The sequence below is a fragment of the Lampris incognitus genome, chromosome 13 (genome assembly GCF_029633865.1).
Source record: "Lampris incognitus isolate fLamInc1 chromosome 13, fLamInc1.hap2, whole genome shotgun sequence".
Lineage (NCBI taxonomy): Eukaryota > Metazoa > Chordata > Actinopteri > Lampriformes > Lampridae > Lampris > Lampris incognitus.
Genome location: NC_079223.1, coordinates 9287249 through 9314041, shown reverse-complemented (window position 1 = coordinate 9314041; position 26793 = coordinate 9287249). Strand labels below are relative to the sequence as shown.

General features: G+C 45.4%; 1 protein-coding gene across 2 annotated transcripts in view; it reads left to right on the top strand.

Moving 5' to 3' along the window:
* Window positions 1-26793, top strand: part of macrod2 (mono-ADP ribosylhydrolase 2) — a 622428-nt gene that overhangs the window by 563029 nt on the left and 32606 nt on the right. For both annotated transcript variants that reach the window (XM_056292387.1, XM_056292386.1), the window contains exons 9-12: window positions 8171-8249; window positions 24595-24633; window positions 25043-25087; window positions 26421-26534. In XM_056292387.1, the coding sequence (XP_056148362.1) occupies window positions 8171-8249; window positions 24595-24633; window positions 25043-25087; window positions 26421-26534 (277 nt within the window). The remainder of the gene's footprint in view (window positions 1-8170; window positions 8250-24594; window positions 24634-25042; window positions 25088-26420; window positions 26535-26793) is intronic.

Below are 26793 nucleotides of genomic sequence, written 5' to 3'. Positions count from 1 at the left end.
CCTATTGTTGGACCCTTTGTGCCAAATCTAAAACATATATAGAGAAACAGGCACAGACACACACACACACAATCTCCTACCTCTTCAGCAGAGCCCGTTAAAGGACGAGCTACTGGATGTCCAGAGGTCAGATCATTACCCATGCAGCAATGGATCTTACATATAGACCTCATATGAGCCCTTCCCTCATCATTCCCCTCTGACCTCTGCAGTAGATAGACTACCTGACATCTTTATAATTCCTTTTCTAAACTAGCCCATTCCAGTCTCCACACACTTACCCTATTCCCCATAGACTGGCTATTGGCCTTCCATCATTATAATTATTTGAGTATCCATATTAATTGACAAATTTGTCAGTGGAGGTTGTTGCCCATGCTGCAGAGACACCGTAGTATTGTGACGCTTAAAGCTCTAGTGGCTTTCCAGTGGATTGTACTAATGTCCCCCTTGAGGACCCCTAAACTCTCCAGGATGCTTACAAGCTCTCATGATGCTGGAGAAAGATTTCATTACTGTCAGTGGCGATGAACTGCCAAACATTTAGCTGCAGCTAGATGAAGTCAATTACAGTTGTTAAGTTCCTATGGGAAGTTATTGACATTTCTCTGCAGTAAGTTGGTGTAAAGCTCATTGCAAGCAAGCTGCCACCTTAAAATATATACAGCTACTATCAACCCATCTTCTTGAAAAGGATCTCTGCTCAGCTTTTGTGAGATTTACAAGAAAAAAAAACTACTAATAAGCTGTTAAGTATTCTTTACAGGTGTATTTTTCCAAGTTCTCCTACTGAAAAATCAAGCTAATAGAAAACAAAGGGAGTGGATTTGTTGGTCTTTTTTACCAAAATGGTTTTGTGATCAGACAGAACAGCTCTTTTTGCAGGGCTGCTGGCAGTGGGAGCAGGCAGGGTTGGCTGAAAGTGTGTGAAAGTCGAACGCTGTCTGTTTCAGTTTGAGAGAACAATTTTCGAATATTTGAGCTTGAAAGTGAGACGTCTCAAGCATGCTGTACTCCATTTTCGTCTATGCCATACAGAAGAGCGGTGCCTTAATAAATACAGGAGGAACGATTTGTTTAGCTCAAAATCAGTGGTACATGCATAGTTAATAGAATTTACATCGGGACTGCTGATGTATTATGTCTGAGAATGTTCCGAATGGGGCGGCACGGTGGCGCAGTGGTTAGTGCGGTCGCCTCACAGCAAGAAGGTCCTGGGTTCGAGCCCCGGGGTAGTCCAACCTTGGTGGGTCATCCTGTGTGTGGAGTTTGCATGTTCTCCCCGTGTCTGCGTGGGTTTCCTCCCACAGTCCAAAGACATGTAGGTCAGGTGAATCAGCCGGACTAAATTGTCCCTAGGTGTGAATATGTGTGGGTGTGGGCCCTGTGATGGCCTGGCGGCCTGTCCAGGGTGTCTCCCCGCCTGCTGCCCGATGACTGCTGGAATAGGCTCCAGCATCCCCGCCGCGACCCTGAGAGCAGGATAAGCGGTTCAGATAATGGATGGATGGGTGGGTGGATGTTCTGAATGGAACAGGACATTATTATCCTCTGAAAATATTCCACAGTTTGCAACATGTATCTGAAACCATGTCCTCTAATTAGTCATACCGAGTACTGAATGAGTCGGTGCTGACTACTGTGTGCCTATGTAAACGCCTGTGTGTACAACATAGGCGTTTACCACAAGCCATCCTCCGATTAGCATAACAGGCTAACTCCACCGATAACGCTATTGCCCTTCCTATGACACGTTGGGCATCTAACGACGAACAGCTTTGAAAAGTAAAGAATTTGTGCTCAGCTCTTTCCTCCGAGCTGTAGTGGCATCCGTGGCTTCTAAAAGCCCCGATGTCAGGCTTATCCTTTGATGCATGGATCGAGGCGTTTTGTTCAAAGGGCTATAACCTTTTCTGGGCACTTCTTTGAAATGATAATTCGCCAGCCGGCTGTAGGTGGGGCTGCGGCGGCTCTCTCAGCCGACAGGGTCAATCAAAGTCAAACTGAAGAGCCGCCGACAGCTCCGGCTCTCCACCCGAGTGACCGGCGCCAGTCCCCGGCCGCCGCTGACAGCCCTGCCACCGCGTCACTGCAGCTCAAGTAAAACGGCAGTGGAGAGGTGGACATGCGGACTTTGCCGGGGTGTCGTGTTATCAATTTGTTGGGGGAGTTTGCTCAGGTCTGGCCACGGATGCCGGTCAGAGCCATGCCGAGTTCCCCGAGCTTGCTGCCGACTGTGTGTCCAAGCGACGGCGCAGGTGTATGTAATTACATGGGTAATAAGGCCTGGATATGGGCCACCTGCCTCCCGGGGAAGCAACTGCCAAATCTAATGCTGCCGACAACAAAGGAGACGAACGCTCGCCGATGACGTCTGACGAGACCCGCCGCAAGGCTTTATTTTGTGGTGATATATTTTTCAGTCGGGGTTTATTCCTGGGAATCGTTCAGCGCATCAAACATTACAACACGTGCCGTCAACACGTGTGCATGATGTAGATATATGTAATAACGGGTTTCCTTTTTTCATGTCACATCGCCGCTGTACGGTATTTCTGTGGATGTGTCTATGAAAGAGAGATCACCGTGACATCCAGCGTCACTCCCTATTTGCGTTTATGTTTGTGTGCGCACATATGGGTGCGCACACACACGCGTATGTGTGAATTACATTTACAGTTGGGTATTTTTTAGCTAGTGTGTTCACCACAAGGTTCAGTCACCCTGCTGTTGCTGTTGTCCATCTGGATGCAACCAGTAACCCATTCCTCATCTGCCCATGCCTCGAAATCTAAGCGGCAGAAAACGCACGTAGACACACGTCTCCCATGGGTTGGGCCCCAGCTGGGGCAGACATGCTAGGGCAACCTGTCCCTATTATCGTTTGTGACAGAATCAAGAAGGAAATGCAAGTAGTAAAGTGTGTGTGCTGCAGATTCTGCTGGCGTTGCCCCCCAATGTAATTATGGGCATGGGTGGCCAGCCATGACAGCTCATCTATTAGCCAACCAGTAAGAAGCCAGGGCACCTGGTGAACCGTCCGTAGGCAAGATGAGTCACAGACACTCACAAAAAGGGGGGGGGGACCCCACACTTTTCATAAACACAAGATTTGTGTATTAAAGAAAATAAACATTTAGTCGCTGCTTTGCGTTGCAGCACAGATGCCTGACACTCACGGCCTACCTGCCATCAATCAGGAGAGAGCCACTCTCATGTTTTGTTTTTTCACATCTCAAGTGACATGCAAATGAGCTGCAGAGGCGTAGGTAGTCAGGTTGAACCCACGGCATTATCATTTTAATTAGTTTTAGTCTTATCATATATTCAGAACTCATTTACAACTAAGAGGCGCCGGTTTCGAATTGATTATGGCAGATGAATAAAATGTTCCGCGGAGGATTTTAATGGAATGCCCACACCGAGATCTGCAACTTGCTGCACGACACCTTATCCTGTATTGCACTGATGTGTACCAATTTACATGCCACTGTAAATGACTGTTTTTACAACGCAGTCTAAAATATCACTTTGCCCCATCACCTAATCACATGTGCACATTTGCTCACAGGAGCTGCCTGTTTGATCAAGTCAACCGCAACAAGTTTTAAATTGTTGTTTGGTTCAACTCCCAAAAATTCGTGAATTGGTAACACTAAATAAGTGGAGCAGCGTCAAATTGTCATGCAAAAGTTTGTGCCAAATATTGTTAAAAAAAATGTTTCATGAGCCTTTGTCCGAGATGATTTTGATTAATAAGTGAATGAATAAGCCCCTAAAGTTCCCTGTTTGAAAAAACGTGCTGATTTCCTCAGAAATATTCTAGTCCATGCTAGGGCTTTTACCTGGATGTGGCCATGTCTCCAACAAGCCCGAATCAGACCGGCACAGGGTAAACCAGGTGTTATTGCCCCATACCTTTTTGTGCAGCACACTTTTCTGTTGAGCGAACCATTCCTTCCATATGCAACCAGGGGACACAATCATATTGCAGTCCCCCTTTGGCAACAGCCCTCCAATCAGGGATGAGTAATGACTGGGCCGGCAAGCACGCAGTGATCCCAGCTTTCTAATTAGTCCTCCATTAACTTTCCCAACCTTGGCATCTGTAGGGCGCACACTTAACACACGACACACACATTACTTCCCATTGCCGTGGACCAAGATATCGTGCCTCTGACTAAATAGAATACAAACTAACGTAGCATCTATTAGCATTTCTGCCCCATAATGTTCATGCACACGCATTATCTGTCAGAATTATATGTCAGTGTGAGACCATGTTAACCATTTTCAGTAGAAGTTTTGTGCTGGAGCTCACATAAATCTATAAAGAAGTATTCACAAGGAAAAAAAAATCAATGCATGACTAATATCCATGAGGGGATGTGTTTTGAATAAGAGCCAAAGAGCCAACCAACCGCTGACATCGCACCAAATCAGAAAGGTGAAAAACCAAAGCAGATGTGATGCACAGGAGTCTGCGTCTCAGCTTGATGGATTTCACAGCTGTTTCAAAGTTTATCGTGACAATTTATTGCATCCTGTATATCAAAAGTGATAAAAGTAGCTCAAATCTATTTACATTTCTCTCGATGTATACTTCTCTCTCTCGTATATGGTGTGTTGGTTGGAGCCCGTCAGGAGCACATGTTCTACTGTATTCAGTTTCATGTTGCGGTGTTGAGACGAGAAGGCCGTGAGTTCCCCTCCCGTCACTGTATATAGTATGTGTGCATGCAGGAGATAAGGCGTCTCTTCTTGACTCCGCGACACCACAGTGACTGCGTAGATGGGGCAGGGCCATTTTACAGCAGTATTTGAATAGGATGAACTGAAATACACTTTCACCAAGAGATAGTCACAGATCACTCTTTCAGACACATTTGATTTGGTTCATTTCATGCTGCTGCCAAGCCTCAGCCCGTGATGTTTGTTTGGATACGGATAGAATTTCAAGGGTGTATTATGACCTGCGTCTCTGTTTTGATTTGGTGTCCTGGCCTTACGGATATCTATCAAAAATCCATAATATGTTCATAGTCTGTATGGGGGGAAAAAAGTGGTGCCACTCTCCCTCCAGCCATTTTCCAGAGAGAGAGAAAAGGAGAAAGAAAAAGAAGACATGCGGGCACAGAATTTGAATTGATTTCCACGTGGCAAGTTCTTCCAATTTTTTTTTTTTTTTGCATAAACATTAGGTGACCCAAGAGTTTTTTTTCCTCCCTCTTTTGAAAGGCACCTGAGAAATCTAATCATTAATTAGTCAGATTTTATGATGTATGTGTGCATGTGTGTGGGTGTTTCCATGCGAGGGCATTAGTTGGAGGTTTGACTGCAGGCGCTCCATTTTAGGATGGCGTTCGGTGAGAAGGCAGTGGACATTCCTGGAGAGCTGTCATCCCGTGGCCTCCAGCACCAGGTGGTCTGTTTGTCAGAGAGCCCGTGACTTCAGAGAAGCCTTAAAGCTTTCTTTCGTTTTTGAGCGGATGAGCCTGCGGCCACGTTTACAAGACAACGGTCTCGCTAAAAACGGACAAGCTTTTCCTTTGCGTTTTAAAAAAGTTCCGCGTTCAGACCACATCTGCAGGAAACGACTGAAAACGCTGTAGTACGCATGCCCGGCCAGTAGATGGCGGTGAAACTTTCTAGTAGAGCGCTCTTCCACCACGCGCCTGCGCACAAACGCTTTCTTCTCAGCGCGGCGAGTGAACAGACGACGGCGAGTGTACGCTCCGAAACAAACCATTTCGTCTGGACGGATGTAGAACCTGATAATGTAATAAATCCCCCGATAATGTAATAAACCCCCCCCCCGATAATGTAATAACCCTGATAATGTAATAACCCCGATAATGTAATAACCCTGATAATGTAATAAAAAATGCACTTGAGGCCATTGAAAATGCAATAAAACCTGATAATGTAATAAAATGATCCAACTGAGAAAAAACATGTGTGGAAGTAGCTTGGAGGTAGCTTTGAGGAAGAGTAGAGCATTCATGCACGTCCAACTTTGACCTGTCGGTGGCACTAGACCTCTCGAGCTTGCGTTGCTTAAACAGTATCGCCACTTGAATCCATTTATGGGTGGTCTGCTGTTAAATTGTTACAATATTGGGGAATTATTACATTATCAGGACCAGGGAAATGAAGGCTAACCTGATAATGTAATAACGTGCCATTAATGTCACACTATTATTACATTATTGGTAAAAAGCTTATTACATTATTGGGAAATGCACTTTATTACATTATCAGGGAGTTATTACATTATCAGGTTTTATTGCATTTTCAATGGACTCAAGCAGATTTTTATTACATTATCAGGTTCTACAACAGACGATGAAGTGGAGTTGTTACTCCGAGTGACCCTGGACTATAAGGCGTCAAAACTCCGAGGAAACGTTGGTTAGCGTTCATAAACTTAGCAGAGGTAACGGCCGAACGCAGATGCAGCTCGGTAATCCGCCATTGTTAACGTTGTCTTCTTACTCGCTCACGGCCATTTGACTGAAAACGTGCTGCGCGAGTGCGACGTGGAGCCGTGACTTCACCGTTTTGGCAGGACTCGGTCTTGCTCAGTTTACGCGGCGACACGGCGTCGCGTTTTCTAACGGTTTCGCTCTGGGACCCGGTTTCAAAAGTTTGCGTTATTTTCTTGCCCGGTGCGGGATTCGATACGGGGTGTACTGCACCACAAGGCGACATCACTAACCGCTCGGCTAAAGGGTCAGACCCATTAGCTAGGGGCTAACGTGTCTTCTTAGTAGTTTACAATACTTTACCGTTTTATGTTGAAAACGTCACCTTGTAAACGGCCCCTACAATTCATGAACAAACCCCCCCCCCAAGATTTTGGGCAAAAACAAAAAGTTACCATCTAGCATTCAGCTTCTAACATGTATTCCAGAGCACAGGTCATACACTGTTAATAGAGGGGGGGCTCTTTAGATCAGATCCCTGTGTCGGGCCTGTTGGCCGGGCTGGGTCCAATGCTCTGGAGCTCTCCTTATCTTCCTATAACTCGATTATCCCTGTTTTGGGCGTAGACAGCCCACGGTTGGCCACCATCACGGCTATGGTGTCAAATTGCCATTATTCAGTGAAGCGATTATCTGCTGTCATGTTGTCTAATGCACCTCCCTGACTGTGACTGATGCTCGAATACCCGAGGTTCCACTTAAAGAAGACAAAGTGGAGGAATGAAGATGAAATTAGATTCTATTAAGACAACCCCCCCCCCAATATCTCAGACAACCCATTGTGTGTTTCTTTAAAAAAAAATATGCAATTCTCTCAACAGGGAGGTTGTACATTGCAAATGGATAGTCATACTGCTAAATGATAAGCCATGATTACAATGTGCACAGTCAAAGAGATGAAATTAAGACATGGTTTTGTGGGGATGATATGAACACAGGGAGTGTATGCCTTTTTTATTGAATAAGTGCACATAAATACATTATTTATACGTAGAGCTGCTTGGCTGATATGTCTGCAGGGCTGAATGAGCTCTGGAGAAAGTGCTGCTCTCCAATCCTATCATCTTTTTGAGCATTAGGGCCAAAATCATTCAAGTATTCAGTACGCTAAGGGATTTATTTTTTTATACTTTCCGGGGGGGTGGGAGGGGGGGTTATTGGATTTCTACTGAGCTAACAAATAGGAGCAAAATATGCAGTGGAGAAAATTAATATATTTGTAATTGCAGGGTAAAGAGAAGCCTACAGTCATTACAAATCCCTTGTCACATCTGCCATACAATTAGAGCTGAAACCTGAAGCTTCTGAGCACCGTGGCACTCACTATTGATCTATAATGGTGCAATTTCATGTAGTTGCACTTTGTGAGTGATACCGAGGGATATTGCACCCCTCTAACCGAGGCTTTCATTCAGATATGCACCGTCTGATGTAACGCATTGTAATATTCACTTAAAGTTGTCTCAGAGGGTCTAGTTTGGGTGGTCTTGAATGTGAGGTATCTAATTGCATTTCTGAACAGTACTTTAGCTATGATTGTATCCTGTCATTGCAGACAACTATCATCAGATCTTTCAATTGTTCATTTGGCTCCTTAGTCGTGTGTAATTCCCAACAGTGCCCTTTCTGAAATAAGCAGCCACAATAATTAAGTCTCTTTATCTCTCACTCTTCCCCCTGTGCAGATCACTCGAGTCATATTCTGTGTCTTCCTGGAAACTGACTTCACCATCTACAAGAAGAAAATGTCCGAACTCTTTCAAGGTATGTCTGTTTACCTTTCTCTAAATCGACTGCCCAGAGAATACAAACATGACTTTTTGTTTATACTGTCTACTCTTGTTATGTGTTATATTTGCTAGAGATGAAATGCTCTGAAGGTATAATGTATAGTGATCGTAACTAGGACTGATGCCTTTCTCTAAGAATTCCTCAGTTTGTGTTTTGGTAATGTGCACTAGCAACACCCCAGTGTTGTAGTCGAGTCACTAAACCTCAAGTCTGAGTTGAGTCTCGAGTCCCCAGTGTTCGAGTCGAGTCCGAGTCAAGTCCCCATTACCTGAGTCGGAGTCCGAGTCATCAAGGTTGAGTCTGAGTCGAGTTCCAAGATGGGCTCCAGTGCTCCACTCTGGCACCGTAAAAAAGCTATTGATCACCGCATCCTATTAGAATGTGGTGATCAATGTTATGGTATTAATATAGCTATCAATATCTTATGCCAAATTATTAGGGCCTATTACAAAAAAACTAACAAAAACAACACAAAAGCAGTCTTTATCAATTAACAAGTCCGAGTCCTCATCTCCAACTTCCGAGTCCGAATGCAGTCATTGCTCGAGTCCTTGTCCGAGTCATCAGTGCTCAAGTCCAAGTCGAGTCACGAGTCCTGAAAATCAGGACTTGAGTCAGACTCGAGTCCGAGTCCTGGACTCGAGTACTACAACACCGCAACACCCACCTGTGTATCCATCTGTAGTTGGCCATGTTAGCCTCATTGCAAAGCAAAGGCTGGCGGTTAGATGACCACGTGGCAGAAAGGTAGATCCAGAATTATGGTTGAAGCACCATCTTGGAACAGGCATGTACATTGGTTTCAAAAGGACACAAACGAGTTATCAATTTATTTATAGTACACACTATTATTAGTTTTGTCACACCCATTTAAGTTATAGAAGAATGGTGATGCTGCTGGTCCCTTACCTCATGATGATCCCTGAACTGTGGCCATAATTTGGCCACATTTTTTATGTTGCTCAACATTGCTGTCCCCAAAGGCATGATTGTGGAAATCCTGCAGCAGCGATGAAGGGTGAATATGTGTTTGAAGGATTTATGATCGTGTTACCGCTGTTGAGTAAAGCTGAATAGACTGGCTTTTTTTATGCAACATCTGCTGCAGGGGCCTCCTCATCCTGGAAGCACTTGCACAGGGATTTATCAAGTTAGGTGACATCCCCAACTGTAAACAAACTCTATGGCCAAAGAAAATCAAGTGTTATGTCCCCTTGCTGATTTAATACATGGATTCCTTGTGTGTGCCCTTTTGCATAAATAGAAATGTTAATAGAGATATACAGCCAGCCCTTCCTCGGTCATGGCTCCAAGATCCTTTCTGGAAAACAAACAAACATCTATGATGTGCAAGTCCCCCTCTCCCCTCTGTCTCCGTCTCCCCATTCCCTCCTCCTCCTCCCATGCCCCCATCTCTTTGTGGAGGCCGGCAGCAGCTGATGGGTAGCCCCACGGAGAATTGAGTTGAAGAGCCGGGGAGCTGAGAGAGAAAGGCTGGCTGCCTTCGCCAGGCTAGCATTATCTCCCATTTACCTCACTTTTCACTCTCCACCTCCCCAACGGAATACCAGCTCTCTGGCCCCCATCCCCCTGCTCCCAAATGGAGACTGTTTTGTCTCTACCGCGCTCCTGTCATCCCCCCCCCCCCCACCCCGACTCTTCCCTGAAAGATTGCGTTCCGGGAAGAGACTGTAATTATATTGCCTGCCCTCATGCACCCAGCACCCGTCTCATCATATTAGCGCACCAAGATGAGATTCTGGAGCTGTTGTTCTCCAACTATCACTCCAGCCGTTAACGAGTGCTATCAGTGAATTACTGCACTATATTTCCCCGTGACGACCGAGAAGAACAGAGCAAAAAGCTCCACACAGGCATCGTCTCGTAATGGAAATGTAGAAAAGTCATGGAGTGAAGATGATTAGAAGGCAGCCTCTCTGAAACTGTTGTTTATAGATGTGTATTTGCTAAAAAGGGTTGCAGAGGTCAGCATAAAGTGTCATTAAATGGGGGATCTCGCCACAGGGCCTCAAAAACATGCATCCTGATGCCTGGTCAAATGTATTTCCTCCTCGCAGAGCTCTGTATTCTAATCTCTGGGGTCGATGCTATGTTTTTTAACAGTTTGTGTGTAGAGACTTGAGCGTGGGCATGTGTGGGCTGGAGAGAATATCAGTTTCATTCCTTCCTGGCATTTATTGATGAATAAGTGCCACATCCTAAATGGTACCGGCATCTAGACTGAGGCATTAATTGGCCCCTATACACCTGCTCACATCCTTCTCAACTCGAGTGCAGCTCTTACCGTGTCCTCAGTAAAAAAACGTGAGGAGCAGCGCTCCCTTATTTTCCCCACGTAAGACGGCTGATAAGGAGCAGCTCAAAAACAGCATGATTACCTGTGCTGTGATCTTGAACCAGATACAGAGCCAGAGCGGTGCTGTATTCAGCTTTTCCATGCAGCATGGCACCACTATGATGATTATGATGATGAGTTTAGGCGGCTGCAGGATAGGTTTTGCTGCAAAGGAGAAAAAAAAAGGCTGATTGGTGTCATTACGTTACATAGGCGATGCATAAACCCCAACGTGAAAGACTTGCATGAGAGGACTGCACTTAGCCAGAGCACAATGGTGGCAGTGAATCGCTGGCTGTGAATTAGCCCAGCAGGTGTGCTCCGGCTCTTTCCGAACATCTCATCACCATCGACACCACAGCCCTCGATGTGTAGATGCAGGCAGTTAACCCATCTTCATCCCACAACATCCTCTCACGTCCCGTAGCACTGTCGCAGCATCACATTAACCCCCCCCCCATCCAGCCACCACCACCACCACCAAGCCCCACCCCTGCTCGCCCTACAGCTCTCAGTCTTTATCTTTGTCTCTCTCTCTCTCACTCGCCACACGTTTAAATGCACCCTGCACATTGCGTCATCCTTTCATTTTCAATGATTCGGCCTCACTTATCTAAGCTTCTCCACTGGCTCCTATATCAGCAGGCTTTTATAAAGCTGGAGTGAATAGTGGCATTGATGTATTTGTAATCCGATGCACCCAGGCTACATATATATGAGTGTGTGTGTGTGTGTGTGTGTGTGTGTGTGTGTGTGTGTGTGTGTGTGTGTGTGTGTGTGTGTGAAACACGGCATCTGTCCAGTAACATCAGTCTTCAGCATGTCCGCAGCTGAAAGTGGGTTCATTAGATTTTATTTTTCATCCAAGTCTTATTCTTCTCATTTTTCATTGTATAGCTGCTCTCTTCACATTCTCTCAGTCTGTCAAGTGACAACAACTGGGCCAGGGATATGTAAACAGGCCATTTGCATACAGGAAATTGTTTTATTACAATGTGCTTCCTCAAAGCTGTCAATATGAGAAGCAGAAGCAGAAAACTGGAAAAAAGAAAAGAAAATAGCCTGTGCTGATGAGCTCACTCACACACACTCGTTGATACAAGCACGTGTACACACACTTGTATACCCCTAGGCTCATCCACAAACAGCATACATACGACACTTGAAAATAAATCTTCACAATCATTTATCACAGATTCTTACCCGAGTTACAACGAAACGGTGCAACAACAGACAGACATTTTTCAAGGTCTGTTGGTATTGTTCACGTACTAGTAGGAACTGTGTTTAAACAATTCACAAGGGTAAACCGCTTTTGTGTAGATATCCAATAACGCTCTCATGAATAAAGACATCACAACTCCCTTTGTTGTCCTGTTGTGTCGAACCCAAGGCCCCCACAATCAAGGCATCGACCTTGTCTGCACGCATACAGAGACATGCAGGTACTAAGTTGGCCAAGAGCGAACCTCGCGTTTCCTCTGTGGTGCCTTTCGCCCCTCGTTCATGGCCTCGCGCACTGAGCTCCTTCGCAGTAAAATAATGATGTATCAATTACTTACAATAGCCGTAACTACACCTGTCTGGAACCTGCCATGAGAGGCACGCTGTCTGGGAGCAGCCGTCGGCATCTGTGTTATCTGAAACACAGCCGGAGGGGAATACCACAACTTTAAATGTAGAATGGAAAATCGGTTGTCCAAAAATTGAAAATAGCGATGAGTAAAACCATTCAGTTGATTTAAATGTAGAGCCTAATCAATGCCATTAATCATTTGACATAATTCCATTAGGTATTCAGATTGCCTCATAAAACTGTGATTGACGATATGCATGCCTTGGCACATTGTGGGTATTATTTGCGAGCTTGGAGGCAGTCGGGCAGCTGTAGTTTTGGAGACTAAAAGCATGTCGAAATTGATTCTTGGTTCACTCCTCCGCTAATATGATCTGGGTGGCTGCCCACGAGCTCAGCCCCGTCTCCCATTCTCTTCAATCAGCCACAGTGCTGACAATATTAACAGTGCCCACGGTTCTGCAGGGGCCGCTGAATTCTCCCCCAACTGTTTCAGTGCCTTTCCAATTGACATTCATTTACATGGCACTTACGCGTTTCATCTTCACCATGCATGCGAACCCCACGCGGTCTCTAATAGAAGCTTTCTCCTGTACAGTAGTTTCCATGTCATGCATTGAGAGAAGTAAAGCCTGTAATTTGTTGACAGCACAGTGTCTGTCTTGATACGAATGCTATTTTTTGTAAGACACAGTGAGGGCTGCAGTGACCCTGAAAGGAGTGAAAATGAAGCCTGTGCAGATATCTCCTGGCTCTCCTGTGGGTGGGTGGGTGGTGGTGGTGGTGGGGGGGGGGGGGCGCGTTAGCGATATGAAAGCTGGGGATACACACTGGCAACCACTGTCTCGGTTGGGTTTGGCAACCATCGAGGCACAGCTGTAGCACGCAATAAATTAGAGGGTTGCATATGCATAGATAACATGTCTATAATCCAAAAAAAGTGAGGATGGATGGATGGATTGCATTTATATAGTGCTTTTCTAGCTGCAACTGATGTGTTTACATTTTCAACCACTTCAAACCAATTTGGTTTTTAGTTTGTTTTTTGGGGGGGGGGGTTTGCATTTCTATACCAGATTCATAACTTATTTAACAGTATATTCTTGCCGTCCCTTACATTTTGGTACCAGGAAAAGGTATTTCCAAATTGAAGAAATCTGTATGAAACAAATGTCTCTGTGTAGCATCCGTAAGTCCGTCTCACCTCATTAAAAGGTCAACTGCCAGTTTCTGCTGTACCATGTATCCATTGTAATCCAAGTCAGGGTGCTTCAATATGATTTACACGTAGATTACATTACACCACCAGAATGGATAACCCCTCTTTAAAATAGTTTTGCTTTGCTGCAAGTAGCAGTAATAGCAAAACAACACCGAATGGGGGAAGCGGCTGCAGATCCTTTGGGTAGTTTTTGTTGTACGTGGTTGGCTGAGATTAGAAATGAATATTTCTTTCAAGTAAAAAAAAAAAAAGTTCTTTTGATAACTCCATCCCCTCCCTTCTATTGAAGGACATCGTCTCTCGTTACTCAGCTGCAGCCATGGTAGCCATTACCCAGGGTGCGGTCTTAAGACATAGGTAATTCTGCTAACTTGATTCACATGCTAGCCTGGAGGACAAGAGAAGAGAATAAGAGAAAACCAGAAACAAGCACCAAGACTCCAAGGACACCTAGGTTAGACCGCAAGGGCGGGGAGAACTCGGTCTACTGGACGGATTTAATCTTGATTACCATTTCTAGGGCTTGTGAAACACGTCTTCATTTATCAGCTGACTGTTTCTGGTAACTTTTTCTTCAGTCATAGTAAAGCATGTTGAGCAAGCCAGCCAGCTAGCACAAATCTCTTGTCCCCAGCTGGAAAAGGATTTGATTCGTTTTAGGGTGTCTTCCTGTATTTCACTACCGTACTTTGTTCAAATCTCTGCTTTCCGGGGCGTTGCCTACCAGCACGGGGATCGGCAGTTTGAGCCCCCGTGTTACCTCCGGCTTGGTCGGGCGTCCCTGCAGACACAATCTGACAATCGGCCATGTCTCTGGGTGGGAAGCTGGATGTGGGTATGTGTCCTGGTCGCTACACTAACGCCGCCTCTGGTCAGTCAGGGCGCCTGTTTGGGGGGGAACTATGGGGAATAGTGTGATCCTCCCACACGCTACGTCCCCCTGGTGAAACTCCTCACAGTCAGGTGAAAAGAAGCGGCTGGCGACTCCACATGTATAGGAGGAGACGTGGTAATCTGCAACCCTCCCCGGATCGGCAGAGGGGGTGGAGCAGCGACCGAGACGGCTTGGAAGAGTGGGGTAGTTGGCCGGATACATTCATTATCCAAACCGCTTATCCTTACTCAGGGTCGCGGGGATTATGGAGCCTATCCCAGCAGTCATTGGGCGGCAGGCAGAGAGACACCATGGAAAAGCCGCCAGTCCATCACAGGGCCCACACACACTCTCTCACTCACACGTAGGGACAATGTAGTACGGCCGATTCACCTGACCTACGTGTCTTTGGGGTGTGGGAGGAAACCAGAGCCCCCGAAGGAAACCCACGCAGACACGGGGAGAACATGCAAACTCCACACAGAGGACCACCCCCAAGGTTGGACTACCCCGGGGCTTGAACCCAGGACCCTCTTGCTGTGAGGCAACCGCGCTAACCACTGCCATCATGCTGCCCATGACCGGATACAATTTGGGAGAAAGGGGGGGGGGGCGCTCTGCTTTCCTCCCTGCTTGATGGGGGAAAAAAAGGATACACATGAAGGTTTGAGAACCCACTGTAAGAAACAAACAAGAAGAGCGTTAAATAAGTCGTGATAGTACAATATCGGCCATGTCAGCTATGAGTAACATTACCGTTGCGTTGCAGTAGTTAAAATGCTCCGTCTCCATCCTCGCACTATTGTTATGCAGGTATCACTGGGCCTTCCTTTGTTTCCCCCAAGCAGGGTTAGATTAATGCACTGTACTCTTTTAGTCAGTGTTGTACAAAAGAAATGCCTGTCCCACGATCCACCGGGAGCGCTGATGGTTACTCTTCTGGAGAGCAGATGACAACAGCCTTTCATCAAAGCTAACACTTGCCTTTGCCTGCTAACACAAGCACACCCAGGCACACATGCCCACTCACAAACTGTATAAGCCATACACACTCGCACAAGTGTACACACACACACACATACACTCACACACTTATGCAGAGTGACATGCCTCAAAGTGTTTTCAGGCATGTTCAGCCTCACGGGATCTAAGAGTGCATGTGTGTGTGTGAGTGAGAGAGGGGACACTAGGGGCTGCAAGTAGGCATCCATCTTCTGTGCCCCCCCCCCCCCCACACACACACACACTCTTTGCAATTCCTCCGGAGGCGCCATCCAAAGCTTCCATCCCATCTTCCACTGTACATCTCAGCTCATCCACGCAGAAACGGTGCTAGTTTACTCCGTCTGCCTCACACAATAGACTAACCAGAGCAAGAAAATCAAGAGGGTTCTTACTTTCCTCAATAAAAAGAGCATCCGTTCAGCTCTGCCTGAAATCCCTTTAATTTGAGGAAATTGGGGGGGGGGGGGCTTTGTGTCATTTGTGCCAGTCTTGCAAGTGCATGTTTAATTGAAAAGGAATGTCCTGTGAATGCCTACGTACCACACACACACACACACGGACCAATTTGGGTGCAATAACTCACCAGTTTCAAGGCTGTCTGGTGGGGAAATGGCAAGAAGGCGTGAAAGGCTTTGGGAAAAATGTACTAGCTTGGCAGCCAGTGTGGTAAGGAAGGGGGGGGGGTGTTACTGCAGTGGGCCTCTGGACATGTGAACATGCAGCGTTTCTCATTTGCTAGGTTTATGCTTGCAGTCTGACTGTAAGGGGGTGGGGGTTACTAAACAGGGCTCGGTGTGTGACTGGCCCGGCCGGTAAAGTGCGGCGTGAAGATACTTTAACCACATCGTAATCACGGCGACAAACCTCGACGACTTGCTGCATTGTGCACGTGCACAATAGCACGGTTTCAAAGGCGCTCTTATTTTTCTTTGTCAGATGATGATAAGGAGGTCACAGCAGGACAGCTGAAGGAAGGTGACTGACAGAATATTTCATGGTTGCCTTTTTTTTTTTTTGCCTGAACACCTCTATTAAAGCACAGGCGTGCGCCGCAGCTTAAGCTCGTGACAGTGATTTGCGAGGTCTGAAGCGGCAGATGAAATTGAATGCTAATTTATTTGGTGACGAGCTGAACCCCAGGGCCTGACACATCACAGTTAAAAATACTTCATGTCAGGTACATCACATTACACAAGCTCGCGTCAGCAGCCAATTCCCAACACCAGTGTCTTTATCCATCTTACCGGCACAATACCTTCAGACCACCTGAAGAGAGCGGGACAAAGAAACGGCTGAGCAGCACCCCTCTGTAGCGCACGCCTGGCGAGCGCGCGAGTGTGACTGTCAGCACATAATGCTTTTATCACCTCGCCATCTTGACACACGGCCTGAAACTCCCAGATACTGCTTATCGGAATAAACTATTGACATTTTGCTGCACGCCGATGTCCTGAATAAGCAATGACACAAACCGAATGGATCGTTCAAGTCTGTGTATGGCTTGAATGGCGGGAAACAAAAGACTCTGCTGAGTTTAGCAATAGTTTTATTATTTCCTTTTATTCTTTTCTTTTTTTTCCCCCCGCCCTCGGTAGACTGAAAATGACATTTCTTTTTATAAAAGGATTGGGGAAGAAGAAGAAGAAAAAAAAACCGGTACAGCCTGTAGCACTATTTTCTCCAAAGTACAGTAGGTCACAGACGGTACCACACGCCAACTTCCTTTTAGAGGACAAGGGGATTCGGAGCGGAGCCCTGCCAGGTCTCGTTGCCGTGCACCTTGAACACGTCATCGTACATGTGCAACCAACTAAGCACAGAACAACGTTAGTTTTACCGCTCATCTGAGGGAGTGTTCAGATTACAGGAGATCTGAGACGCTGGGCGCTATCAAAATGTTTTCCCCCCCTAAAGTCGCCCTCATGATTTATCAATTATACGCATCTGTGTTTCCGTCGAGACTCCATTTTGGGTGAGCATAAAAGGCTGTTCTTTATAAGTGCTCTGTAAAACGCGTTATTCCTGAGTGATCCGACGTGCACATAACGGCTAAACCCTAAAGACTTGGCTCAGCGAACCTGTTATTCTGCCTAAGTGATTATCTTCCCAACTGTTTGCTGCTGTGTAAACTATTATTTTAAACTGCAGAGAATATAATATCATCGTGCCAGCATGTACCGAGCCAAATGACCCCTGATGATGCCTGGTCCTATTGTATCATCACGCCAGGTCTGGCCCGGTCCAGTTTGGCCTTGTTTGATGGGTCTTTACGCTGGTGCCAAGCACTGGCCTTTTATTCTTCTCCATCAGCCAGGGTTTGATTCAGTGCTGCCTGGAGTCTATTCAAAGGTTCAGATGACTGCCATTCTCACGTGGAATGGTGCTTTTGTCCCAGAATATGCTCTGGAGTTGGCCTCAAAGCCTCACATTCTCTCTCTCTTGCCCCCCCAGTGGAGTCATTTTTTTGTCAAGACAGGTATAAAACAAAGCAATATAAACTACCATGGAGTTCCTTCCCCAAGTTCTTGTGAGGTGGTCAGCCGAGACAGAACAACCAAGTCGGAACTATCACCGCTAGGCTAACTTTGGCTCAACACCATCTCCCAAAAAAAAACCCATCTTCCACCCAGCACCTCTTATCTCAGGGTTCGACATTGACCAGATGGTCATGTGACGGCCATGTGACAGGGCACAGTGCAGGGGTGGGTTTGGGACTAGGTGACAGTGCTAATTGACGTGTCACGGCCACAAAATTGAATCGGTGTTTGTTTATTTCCAGGTAGCACACCACCGTCTTAAGAAATCCAAAAGCAAGGATGAAACCGACGACAGCAATAAGAGGCGTGCCTTGTTTTTGTGAGCAAGTGCATTCAGCTGCATGCATGGACGCTTGCAGCCGTGTTTGTTTTTGTTCAAATGTTATTAATGATGCCGGGCTGGTTTAAGCACACCGCACAAGTGTTAAATGAAGCAACCCACAGCAAAGCGTTATAACAGCATTTTTTTCCCCCGTGCGTGTGAAGTAATGGAGTCTGTTCTTGGTCAGTAATCTCCATCGTTCTCTAGTGCCAAGATCCTCTTTGGGGAAATGAATACAAGATGAAGCTTGGTCTTCAGTGAAAGAATGTTTTTTTCCCTTTTTTTAAAAAGCAGGAAACTTGTTTAAGAAGCCATTATCTGGCTATTCTGCAGTTTCAGCCCCTTTGGATGTGTAATATTGAAACAATTATAGGCTTCTCTGATACGATGGACCAAAGATAATTAGATTCTTACACTGGAGGGTCCCAGTAAGCAATTAAAATCGTACACCATCCATTTGTCTTCAAGCTTTAAGGTTGCAGGGGATTTCTGAAGATAGGAGTCATTGTTGTTTTCTTTCGGGAAACAGTCCTTCCACCTGATTGTGAATCCGGCACATTAGACTGATCCCAGATAGCACAGGTACATCAAGGACGCCAGTATATTCTGTGTTGTTCAACAAATAACAAATCGCCTCCTCTCTCTCTCTCACCCCTTTTCGACGCACCTTTCCATAATCCACAGCAGTAATTCAATATAATTCACAAAATTCAATCATCAGCATTAGCAGGGCACAAGTATTTTGTAGTAATCTTTATAAATCCTAATTTATCAGTCCCGGCAGCTTAATAGTAACTAATCCGTTCACAAAAGGCCTTGGCACAGCTTTCTAGCATGGGAACACTCAGTCCTTGAGACAACCTCTCTCGCAGGAAGGGAATCAAACAATGCTGCGCTGCAAAGGCTCGCTCCGATCCGACTGTATGCTGCACATAGGAAGGATTTATCAGAGAGACTCTTCTAGTGTCAAGATATCACAGAGCAGATGGCGATTGAAACAAACAAAAATAATAGACCGAGTGTCCGTTACATCAAACAGACATTTTTGGACCTTTGCGAAGGGCTGCACAATGTCTCTCGAAGCTAGAACTAGAAGACTCTAGAGTCTATGCTATCTAGAAGCTAGATATTTGAGTCCTTATTAGAGGTCCTTATGTCAAGATGACCCTATGTCACCATCTTGTTTTAGATAAATATATATAGTACATATTTCAGACCGGGATTTTACTCCTACCTAAAACAACCACGGGCGGCCAGATTGATGGCCGGTTTTTAAACTCTACATTCTGTCAAGATAAATACCCAATTGATATTTATGCATTGCATATGTTAGTATGTCTGTTAGAAACGACTGACACCAAAATTAACATTTTAACAACTATAATACCATTTTTAAACAATTTAAACTTCAGAGAGACATGGTCGAACTTGAATAGCAAAATTGAGGAAGTGAAAATATTACCTGAGAAACAAAACAGAAAACACATATTGCTAATCTAACGAACATCACAAGGCCTATAAAACGTGAAATGTAAAAAAAGAACTGAAAATAACCATTGAAACGGTCCCAAACAATGACCAGAACTTAAAAACTACTAGAATGGTTTTTCAACTCTACATTCTGTCAAGATAATATCCAATTGAGATATTAATGCATTACATATGTTAGTATGTCTGTTAAGAAATGACTGACACAAAACTAACATTTTAACAACTTTAATACTATTTTTCAAATAATTTAAAATGGCTGCTGTCCATTCATTTCATTCATTCATCTTCAGCCGCTTCTCCGGGGTCGGGTCGCGGTGGCAGCAAGCTAAGTAGGGCACTCCAGATGTCCCCCCTCCCCAGCAACACCCTCCAGCTCCTCCTGGGGGATCCCAAAGCGTTCCCAGGCCAGACTGGACATGTAGTCCCTCCAGCAAGTTCTGGGTCTATCCCGGGGTCTCCTCCCAGTTGGCCGTGCCCGGAAAACCTCCAAAGGAAGGCGCCCAGGAGGCATCCTGATTAGATGCCCGAACCATCTCAACTGGCTCCTTTCGATGCGAAGGAGCAGCGGCTCTACTCCGAGCTCCCTCCGGATGGCCGAGCTCCTCACCCTATCTCTAAGGCTGAGCCCAGACACCTACGGAGGAAACTCGTTTCAGTCACTTGTATCCGCGATCTCACCCTTTCAGTCACTACCCAAAGCTCATGACCATAGGTGAGGGTTGGAACGAAGATTGACTGGTAAGTGGGAACTTTGCCTTGCGGCTCAGCTCTCTCATGGCCGCTGTCCAACGCCTGTAAATACTGCAACGCCTTGGTAGTAGTCACGGTGCATCTAAAACGGGATCTGTAACCCTACATGTTGTAATCAAAAATCAAGTTTAGACTATTTCTCTGCACCAGAGAACGCTAGTGTGTTTCTAGGGCAGAGCAATGAACTTCGCGAAAGAAATGATGCGACCAACACACATCATAAATAAATACTGCCATGACGCGCACGAACATGCGCAAATTACGAGTGGTCATTTTGACCGGTCGGTCGTTTTAGGTAGATCTTATCATATATAGATATTTTTTGTGCAATTGATTTAAAACTCATTTTAATGCAAGTATATGCAGTTTTAGGAGCGTTCATGGAGCGGCAGGTCTGTATCTTTTTTTTCTTTCACAAAGTTATTGAACTTTAAAAATCCAAAACGGTCATAATGACGGCCTTGGTTGTGCTAGTGTTAATTATTCAGCCATAATGAGACTCTGTATAGCAGCGATATACCTGCTGTGCATACTTACTTACCTTCAGTATCTAGTTATTATTTTGTTTTTTGTGAGTGATATATGCAAGTAGAAGCCTCTGGGAGTCAAAATCCCTCATGTGAATAAGCACACTTGGCCAGTAAAGTTGATTCTGATTGTTTTTACCTACCGGAAGCCGGTTTTGGTCTGTTTGGTGGTAGTCATGCTGTGTTATGCTCACTGTTCACAAGGCTAAATTTTGCACCGTATCAGACAATCGATAGGCATTTGAGCCATCACATCTACTCTGAAGGGGGTTTACCGCCCCTGGTCCAGGGTATTTGAGGCTTTCAAACAAAATATTTTTAAAGTGAATGCAGTGAAACTTTCTGCATCAGCATCTCTTATTTATCCTACACAGGCTTCTGGACCACAGTTATCAGACCTCACTCCACACATTTCCCTGGACAGAATGAGAACAGAATACTGGTTCGGTCTCAGTGGTCTGACGTGAAAAGACAAATTTACTTTAAGAACCGCTATCAATGATGAACCAGGACATCCAAATTTAAACAGCAACATTTAAACCATGTTCGAAAACAAGGCAAAGACCCGCAGAGGACTCCGTTTCTGCCCCGCGTGTCGGATGAGCTGCTTTGTGATGTAATCCACGTGAAATCCAAGAACAGCATGCAGACGCCGAGAGAAATCGAAGGAGGGGGGGAAAAAAAGGAGAGTTGGGACACAAAGTCAAACACTGGGGACGGTGTCTCATATTTGGTAGCACCATGAGGTCACACTTCTGTCGCTCCACAGTGTCCATTATTTGATATCAAACGGGCATTATGGGGATTAGTGGATGTCACGGGGCAGAGTGAAAATGTTGACACTTAACCGAAGATCGATGCCCGGCTGGGTCACTTGGCTGGGTACGTCAGATGTTCTGGGATCGACAGAAGCGACGAGAAGACAGGCGAGCGATCGCACAAACCAAGAGGAGCAGAGGGAGTGACTGGACTGATAGATGGATGAACGGATGAAAGGACGGGGGGCAAGGACGGATGCGTCGATGGAGAGGTGAACGTGTGTTTTCCATTAGTAGTGGAGTGTAAGTGACTGTTGGCCTGGTTGGCCACGATGGATGAAGAGCTTTTTTTCCGTGTTCAAACAAGCTCTTTGCCAGCACAGCGAATCAAAGGCTCTTCTCCTCGGGACGACATCTCTCACTCGGCGGCGTGCTGTCAAGCATGACTCACAAACACACCCAATACACACACACACACTCTCTCTCTCTCTAACGCACACAGACACACAACTGGTTTCACATACAAGGAGTCTTTGAATGACAGCTGTTGGTCATCTTAGAGCCCATTTTATTTGCCATAGGTCTCATGAATTTTTCAACATTCTTCTTTTTTATCTTTTTTTTTTTTCATCCTTTGCTCCAGTTGGCTTTGATAGAAAGCAAAGCAGACGGGGTCAGGAAAAGGGATAGAGCTTAACTAGGCTATCGAAAGTGTGTACATGTGTGTAGAGAGAGAGAGTGAGCGTAAGCATGACTGCACGAGTGTGTGTGTGGCGCACATGTGTTTTCTTAGCGTGGTGATTCTGCTTGTAGTGTGTAACGGAGACGCTGCTTTCGGTACCTCGCTCTAGATGATGTTTCCCTCCGCACCTGATGGTCGTGCAACTAGGGCACATGATATGTAGCCGGTGGGTTTCGTATCAGCATCTAAATTGTTTATGCCCATGTGATACATTTGTAACTGATGTCAACATGAATAAATCATGTAACAGGATGTGTGTGTGTGTTGTGTGTGTGTGTGTGTGTGTGTGTGATTTAGATTTTACCATTTTACTAAAACACCACTACCCCCCCGTCCCTCACATAACACACGAAACACACCACGCTCGTGGAAGTGCTGGAAATTAGAGGCTGGAGATGTGGACTCATGCCTCACCCATTTCTCTATGTGAAATATAATAATTCCATAGACAGGAAGGAGAGGGTCGAGCCATGTTGAGTAAGGAAACGCTGTGACAATGCTGCCACCTGCTGGCCGCAACTCAAGACTAAACAGCCTGGTCAAGGTGGAGGTGGAGCTTCCACTTGGACAGCTTTGACTCAGCTAAACCGAGTCTGCCATAAGCAGAGCCTTTTTTCTGCTGTGTGTGTGTGTGTGTGTGTGTGTGTGTGTGTGTGTGTGTCTGTGTGTGTGCGCTCTCAAATCTGGCACACATTAGCACCCTTTATCACAAGCCGCATACTGTTCCATTCAATAGGGCAAATAGGAATGATTGAATTACATGGAGGAAATTGCATTCAGCCCTTTGTCTTATCTGATAGACTGTTGTTGAGAATCGGCCGAGACGGACAGATACCACAGTCGAGCGTAATATTGAAAAGTAGAGCAACCTTTTGTCTGACCACATACTGAATGAAACATTCATCTTAACCCACCATCCCGGTGAAGTATTCTTTTCAACCCTATGGCTGAGGCTCCGTCCCGCGGTGCCAATCATGATTAATAAAAAAGGATTGCCATCTACTGCATGTCACCAGCAGTCTGTTTGATGGACAGAGCAACTTGAGACAAACAGGCAGCTTTGATAGGACCGGTCTCTCCCCCATTTAATGGAGGCTGGCATTTTTATTGTTCTGAGTGCAGGGCAAAATTGCATAGATATGAAAAAATGGTTTTTTTCTCTGCAACTTGTTAAAAAAGCAATTATAGAAGCTGCACAATAGCCATTGTGGAGCATGTTCACTTATTGGTGTCATGGCTTTCATTTACTCAATTTGTCCCAAATGTCATTGGTGTGTGTGCACATATGTAGCTAGTGTGTGTGTGTGTATGTAGAGAGGGAGAGAGAGAGAGAGAGAGAGAGAGAGAGAGAGAGAGAGAGAGAGAGAGAGAGAGAGAGAGAGAGAGAGAGAGAGAATGAGCACCGGGGAAAACTGGGATAACTGCTGTAATTTGAAATTCAAAAGTTATACTATATCATGCCTACTGTGCTCTGACTCACGGACAGAGCTGACCCAAGGCTTTATGGGTCGCTAAGCAGAATTTGATTTGGGGCCCGCCCCCCATGCTAAAGCCACCTCCCACCACCGACAGTATTATGTCCATGCTTGATCGTTACCATACCATTGTCATGACGTACTGTGCTGGAAAGTCTTAAAATAAACCATATATCACACACACAAAAATATATATATTTATCAACCTGTCGTGTTTGACATTTCAAGCGCTCTTGGGGGCCCCCTGCTGGCGCGGGGGCCCTAAGCGACCGCTTAGTTTGCTTATGCCTTGGGCCGGCTCCGCTCACGGAGGTAGGAATTGGCAGATTTTACTCTGGCATCACGGATAGTGTTGCGCTTTCACCAGGTCAAGTCCGCGTTGCTCAACAAGTGTAATGACTGTGCAAGAAGTTCCAGGATTAATCTTCTATTTGCACTGATGTGGCAACTCCATGACCTCTGCCGTGACAGTAAAAAACAGCGTTCGATGAGGTTGTTCCTTAAGTCACGCCCTTTACCGACAATAAGGGGTATTACGGTAATTTTTGGGCAATGATTGCATCTTATACTGCATATTTATATTTATGTTTGCATACATTTATATTTGCAAAATATGTGTCATGTTCTGAAACCTCTTTGCATGTTTCGAGGCTGACATGGGACTTCTTCCTCTCTATTTTCAGGTGAAGAGGAAACAGGGAATGAAGAAGAGGCCCAGAAGGGTAATGCGCCCCTTTACAGCAAACAGATGCTTTGAGCCCTCCCGTCTGTCCATGCTGCTACTTGTCATTTGTAGTTGAAGATGAAATTTCTGGACTACTCCAGTTCCATCTCTCCATCCTGTGTGCCACCACTCAAACTAAAAACAGTTCTCTTATCACACAAGCACGGAACAAAGAAATCCCTCAATTATGTATGCCTTTTGGAAGTGAAATTCTCTCTCAGTTCTTTTTTGTCCTTTAATTTATGCATGTCTTTGTGGTTCCATTGCTCTCCTACGGCAGCACAAAGACAAAGCTACACAAAGAGATGTAATGAAAAAAGGCTGTTTGAGGTGATATCGAAAGCCAGCTCAATTCATCTCCAGTCACTCGCACTGAACTCAAACGTTTTCTACTTTTCTGCTTCCAGACGCTGTGGGAAGTGCAGACGTGGAGATGGAGAGTCCAAACCAAGGTATAGTGCAGTTCCCTTAGAGACAGCCCTCTTGTAAGGACTCGGCGGTAGCGGGGGGGGGGGTCATGTCCTTTTGTCAGCGTGTCGAATACCACCACACAATCTAGGTGTCACACAGTGAGAAGGGATGCGATGCAAAATATTGATGATTTCAACCTCTGGAGGGTGAGAGCAGCGTAGGAGCTGAGCTGCTTTCAATCAGCGGGCTACATTAGTGTGCAGATATTGAAGTGTAACTCAAGCATGCAGCCATGTTTTGTTGCTGGCCTCCCTCCTCAATTTGATTGTCTGTTTATTAATGACCTGATCAGTCTTATTAGCAGAGCAGAAATTGCTGGTGTGCACTGTAATCAATGGTATTAGTCAGTATATATAACTGCCCGCGGAGCTCTTCTGCAAAGGAAGGACCAACAGGCTGGGGGCTCCTGGGGGAATCTATCCATCATGTGTCTGCTGTGTTTTCCTTTGCTGTATTGCGCCGATTGCCATTCCCTTTGAATATCATTTATTGGCAAATTTGCTGTCCATAGCTATAGCGTGCAAACCGGGGTTTGTGAAACCAAGTGTGTATGTGTAAGTGCATGGATGTGTGTGCTTTAAAACAGGGCCAAAGCTAAGAGCAAGCGCCATAGTTCTGCTGTGCTGCTGAGATGTAATTAAGATTCTGCATTTGCATACTGCCAGTGTGTACCGCCTCGCCTGCCCTCTGTGTTTAATTCAAATTTCTTATTGTCTTAGATGTAACAGATAAAGCCTTTCGCTCCTCCGAACATAAATTTTGCAGATATTCCATGGAACAGGTCCGGCAAATGCAGTACTGGGACACTATCCATGACCAGAGAAATGTAATTACTTTCCCTCAAGAGACAGAGAAAAGCTTTTTGGCAAGTTAGATATTCATGGCAGGTTTAAAACAGCACCTGCAGTCTAATTTAACTGAAATATGTTGGTGTGTGTGTGTGCGAGCGCACACGCGCAGGGAATATCGTGTGTGAAAATGAGACCACAGCTCATTGTGTGTCCAATTATGTGGTTTTAGTTACTTTGTAAGCAGCTGAACTGGCGTACCTTTCTCCTATCCTTTCTTTCTACCTGGTTTTCATTCTTTTCTTTCAACCTTGGTGCACATCAAACGGGAAAAGTGCAGTCAACGCATTAATGTTAAAATATCTGTTAGCCATTTCCATCAGCACTCGTTGACAAAAGTCAGACATTGCTTTAAGCCTGGCCTTGTTCTGTGCCTCACAGGACACCATGTTTAAAAGTTCACTCCAATTTTTGATAATGGCCTGCACAGCTTACCCTCTCCCTCTCCACGTCTGTTTACCGCCAGACGAGGATTCAGGCCAGGACGAAGCGAATGCCCCAAAAGACATAGACAAAAGTAACGACAATGACGAAGATGAAGACAAAGATGCCGGCAACAACAAAGACAAGGACGAAAAAGGTACAGTATATACTGTATACATATCAGGAACACTTTGTCATTTCATTTCATGTAGGAAGTACATGAAATGAAGTGACACAGTTTCTCCCAGCCCACAGCAGTGCAACACAAAGACAAAAACTACAAGATCACACATACTAACACATATGTACCAAAACTAACACATATATCCAAGCTAAAAAAAAAAAAATCACTGTCCAAGGGAACGAACGCCAGCCAGGATGACTGAACTGCCAGTCTGCATGGGCTAGCAGTTAGC